General features: G+C 45.8%; 1 protein-coding gene across 1 annotated transcript; it reads right to left on the minus strand.

Moving 5' to 3' along the window:
• Positions 1-2,876: 2,876 nt before the first annotated feature.
• Positions 2,877-4,262, minus strand: LOC149067698 (uncharacterized). The gene has a single exon (XM_089252357.1). The coding sequence runs from the start codon at positions 4,260-4,262 to the stop codon at positions 2,877-2,879; it is 1,386 nt and encodes a 461-aa protein (XP_089108483.1).
• Between the last annotated feature and the right edge of the window lie 910 nt (positions 4,263-5,172).

A 5,172-nucleotide genomic window follows, 5' to 3' on the forward strand; every position in this document is an offset into this window, starting at 1 on the left:
AGCAGTGCCGTCTGAACGCATGGACCCACCCGAGCACGGCCCGGGGGCCTCAAGAGAAGAGGGGGGGGGGCCTCAGTAAAATGGGAAGTAATTGAAATTTTCGAGAATTCTCTAGGTTGGGCCTCTGAAAAATCGATTGGCCCGGAGGCCCATGATGCTCTTAAGACGGCCCTGTCAGCAAGCAAAGCACCACATCGAAAGAAAGTTCTACAGGAAATGATCGAAAGAACTTGCTGTGCATGTGTACCTATTTTCGGCAGACCTGTACCCCCCAAATGCTTACAGTAGACTTTCTCACCCTCTCTGGATAACGTTGAAAACATAGGGAGAGAAAAAATTCTGAAAGGTCATATGGCCGTCAAAACAATTGAAACCCATTTCTTCGGGACTCTCCACATCTGCGTATTCTCAGAAAGAGGCAATAAACAAATCATCTAAGTCCACTCTAAATGATCATCAGCCATCTCAGTGGCAATTTTCGTATACGTCAGCAATCACCCTAAAATTTATGTCTTTTGCGATGACAATATGCTAGAACTGTTGCAGCAACGCTTTTTCACTGCATACAAAAATTTTGTGCGCATTTGATGGATATAAATTACGTTTTTCTTTTTTCAAAAGTTTCCGAGTTTTAGTCGAAGTGAAAACGTCGAATAATTGAGGTTTTACGTTAAATAAATGAATGAAATATTTTAACATTAAAATGTATTGTTACCAATTGCTTCCCCAAGTTAAACGTCGTATAAACATGAAAGTTGTATAACTGAGTGACATATGAACGAGGTTACTCTGTAATTTGTAGATATGCCCTATTAAAAATAATCGTTTTTAAACTTTATGAAACACAATTCAACAAACATCGCAACTAGCCTCGATGCAGGGCCAAACTCTTCTAACATAGATTCATTACAGTTAACTCTTAATGCTCAAAATAAAAATTTAACAAAAATTCAAATTTTTAGTTTTGCTTACCGTTCTTTTGGGCTAGAACCGTAGGATTCATCCACGTGGGAAAAAAATTAATCCTTTATGTACGCAAACTCGTTCAACTATTTTACTAAAAGATTTCGAACAACTGGATTTTTGCAGACGCGAACCGTAAATATTTTTCTGTTCAACAATATCGTCCGTGAATAGAAGTTTTGAGGGGAGATGTGTCCTCAAGACAGTACAGGGAATAAAAAAGGCCGATGCGGAATGTCAAAGCCGCTTGAAAGTTACTTAATGCAGCTTTGCGGAATGTAGCCTTTTTTTTTCAGAAGCAAGGAAAAAAACCCCTTGATTTGTTCGGACTGGGAGAGGGAGGGGGTTACTAGAGGGGCCGTGATTCAGTACACACGTCATTACAGCTATTTCGTACAATACTTTTTGCGGGAAAACGCTTTAAACGAGAAATCTCGATGAGTATCAGTAATAAAAGTTGGCACCAGAGAGTCGCAGGACCCAAGAAGGAAAAAATAATGCGGGATCCACTGTATACAAAAGCTTGCAGCAAAGCTGTCTCAGTATCGTAACCCACCCACGAGAGTGGGGCCTGGACCATTCTTCTCATTCATCTTTCTCAGAGGGGGTCCGCTGAAGAGCGCAGTCTACGGGCCCCTGTTCCAGGATGTTGGGGGGGGGAGGGGGGTTCATGTGCTTTATCGGCACCCAGAGGCAATTTCACTGTGGAATACGACGTCTGTTTACTCCAATTTCCATTCTATCGAGACATTATGGCCTTCTACGAACTGGAACAGCAGGGGTCGCGCGGCAGCCCTGTAGGTCCCTACACACGCTCGACTTCTAGTGGCCTCCCTTATTCTAGTGGCTATAGCCCTGAGGACACTTTTCTTCCTTCCTAGGAGAACGACTGCCATGAGAGCCGGGGGGGGGGGGCCTTGTACAATGTTCTTTTCTTCGTTTCCGGGGTTTTCCTTTCGTTTTTTTTGTTTACTTGTACATGTGTATAGTTAAAAAAAATTTCAATGAGATCTAAGGTACGTAGTTCAAGATATCCGTCCATACGAGTACAAATTGATGTGATTGATATTAAAGAGTCCTGTCTATTTTTCTATTTTCCTATGGGGCATATATATATATCAAAGGGAAAAAAATCGAAAGATCTTTCCACGGGCCCCCCTGACTCCCGGGCCCCAGGGCTGGAGCCCTGTCAGCCCCCCCCCCCATGTGGGGGCCATGAACTTAAGTGATATAGAACCGCACTGACGAACGGCTCTTAAGAGCTCGAAAAATGCACCACGTCACTCAAGGGATCTCTAAATGTGCCACGGATCGCTCAAGTGTTCTTCTTCTTCTTCTTCTTACCAGGCAGGGACCTGGCTCTGTCCCGCTAGGGATATTAGCCATTTACTCGGCTGAGTTGGTCCGTGCTGGAGAGTGCTGAAGGTGTCCGACCGGGAAGCCCTCGAGATACATTCGAAGGCCATCCGGTCCGGCACATCCAGCCCCCTTTCCTCTTTTTATCCATGATGAGGGCACTATCCAGTCCCCCCCCCCTCCCATCAAGCAGCCCAGCATTAGTGGTGTCCCTGTGGGCCGCTCGTTCCGACCTGATTTGATGCAATCCTGCCATCTGGCTCCTTACCAAGCTGTGGCTCCCGATGTTGCACATGCGCACCACCCAGCGAAGCCCTACCTCTCCAAAATTTAACAATTATTTACAAAATTGTCAGAAACTGCTTCGCGAGCATTCGCCTCCTTGGGGCGCAGCGTTTCCTGTGTGCAGTTCATCTTCTGCCTCGCGATATTGTGCCACCTCGGGGGCAGATGATGTTGTCGGTGCTTGTCGTTTGCTTTCGTATCTAAGCTGAGAGTTGAAAACGTATCTTCGGATGTGTTAGAGGGTGGTTCACTGGCGATGTCCTTTTATCACTTTATTCCTCCACCACGTCTGAGTCTTCCTCTGACGAAGCAGCCATCGAGGGTTTTCTGTTACTTTGTGGACGAGCTTCTATAGGCATGTAGTCGTTTTGGTTACGTTCAAGAAGGCGTATAAGTTTTCCTATTTTCTCCGTGCGGTCTGCCCTTTTCAGAAGTTCCGCTCTCCATAAAGATATGTTTTCTTCTGAAGGCGCACCAAAATGTAACTCCTTTGTGAGGGGGCATTTTGTGGAGTAGTGCATGGGGGTGCCTCTTTCCCCGCACTTGCAGCTGTCGGTTGATCGAACATGAAATCTTTTGAGGTAGGCGGGAAAGGGCCCGTGCTCTGTAAGGTACAGGGTCATTCCCCTTGACCAGCCATTGTCACCAATCTTGACCTTCGGAAGGATCTGATAGATCTTTCTTCCTGTTTTGGTGTTGGTTTCCCACTGTTGTTGCCATTTTCGAAGCATGGTTTGCTTAAACTTGTTTTTAACCCATGCTCTGGGGAACGGGAGGTGGTGATCCACGGTTTCCTTCTTGGTGGCCTGTTTAGCCAGTGTGTCTGCCTCCTCGTTTCCCCAGTTGCCTTCGTGCGCCTTCACCCAGGAGAGCGAGATGTTTGAGCTATTAATAAGAATTCCTCTGATAATTCTGGCTGCTTCCGTTTTGGATAGCGGGTCAGCAATCGATTGAAGTGATGAGAGAGAATCCGTTATTATTCTGACTGGTCGATTCATCACTTGGGCCTTTTTGACTGCCTCCAGAATAGCATACATCTCTGCTTGGAAGACCGAGGTCTCGTTATTTAGTTTATGGGCCCATTTGTGTGTAATTTTCTGTTTTTCGATGATGACGAGAGCTGCCGCCGTGGCTTCATCCATTCTAGACCCGTCTGTGTAAATCTCTGTCTCTGTTGTTGGTTGCTCCTCTTTCAGACAGATTTGTCCCTGTTTGGTGCTGGTGGCTGGGTGGGCCGACCATCCTGTAGCCTTTTGGTCTATTTGTGAGGGCGTGACTATCCCGCAGCTTCTCTCCGGTCTGGCGGGTCTTTTAAGCCTGGTCAGCAGTCCCATCTTGGCTTCAAACTCTGTCCAGAGACTTAGTGGGGGGAGACCCGTGATCGTCTGAAGGGCGTTGGTCGGGGTCGTCGAATATGCTTTCGTGATGTATAGCAAGAAGCCCCTTTGCGTAGAATCCAGCTTCTTTTTGGCTTGTTGGGACAGTTTTTTCCCCCAGACTGGTGCCGCGTATGTGAGAATTCTTTGGATGACTGTGATGTATAATATTCGCCGCATTCTGCTGTTTATTCCCCAGTTGCTGCCCGCACAGCTGAGTAGAGTGGGGAGAATTCTATTGGCCTTGTCTCCTTGTTGCTGAATGTGGTCCACAAACGACATCTTTCCATCAATGTGTACTCCGAGGTATTTAACCTCTCATATCTACATATCTCATAGCCACCTCTAATCCATGTGCCTCCATCCATTTATGTATTGTGTCGAGGACCCCCATAGCCCTTTTCCTTGTCTTTTCTTTGGTATGATCCGATACCAACACTGCAATATCATCAGCGAACGCTTGTATTCTGGTGTTGTTTGGCCACTTTGTTTTAAGTAGGCTGTCTATGACTGCGTTCCAAAGTGTTGGCCCGGAGCAAGAGCCTTGCGGGCAGCCCTTGGAAAGGTCGTGAGTGGCTAGTCCGTCTTGCGTCTGTATCGCAACTTTTCTTCCTTTCAACGTGTTGCATGCTATTTTGAAGAGTTGGTTTGAGATTGGCATATTGTTGAGTTTTTCTATGATTGTACTGTGTTTGATCGAGTTGAACGCGTCTTTGATATCTAATGAGATAAGCACTGTGTCGAGCATAGCCTTTTTTCGTTTGCCGATTTCTTCTTTTATTTCAAGCAATGCGTGCTCAGTTGAGCGTCCCTGGCGGAATCCAAATTGTTTGTCGCTCCACCAGTTCTCTTTCTCGGTGTGGTATATGATACGTTGGGTTATGATCTTCTCCAGCGTTTTTCCGATAGTTGGAAGAAGATGTATTGCACGGAACGAGTGTATGTCCCTTGGATCCTTATCTTTCTTGAGGATAAGGAAAATCTTCCCCAACTTGAAGTGCTGAGGGAATACACTCAATTGAAAACATTTATTAAACATAGCAGGCAGGAATCCGGGGAACGTTCGGTTAATGGATTTGAGAAGTTTATTATTGATGTGGTCGTGGCCCGGTGCTTTCTTGTCATTGAAACGATTAATAACTCTAGATATTTCTGGTTTCGTAATCGGCCTTTCTCTGATTTTATTGTTCCT

Source organism: Pholcus phalangioides, unplaced genomic scaffold, assembly GCF_987345545.1.
Source record: "Pholcus phalangioides strain wild (caught in Gottingen) unplaced genomic scaffold, Ppha-v1.0 ptg000028l_1, whole genome shotgun sequence".
NCBI classification, from domain to species: domain Eukaryota; kingdom Metazoa; phylum Arthropoda; class Arachnida; order Araneae; family Pholcidae; genus Pholcus; species Pholcus phalangioides.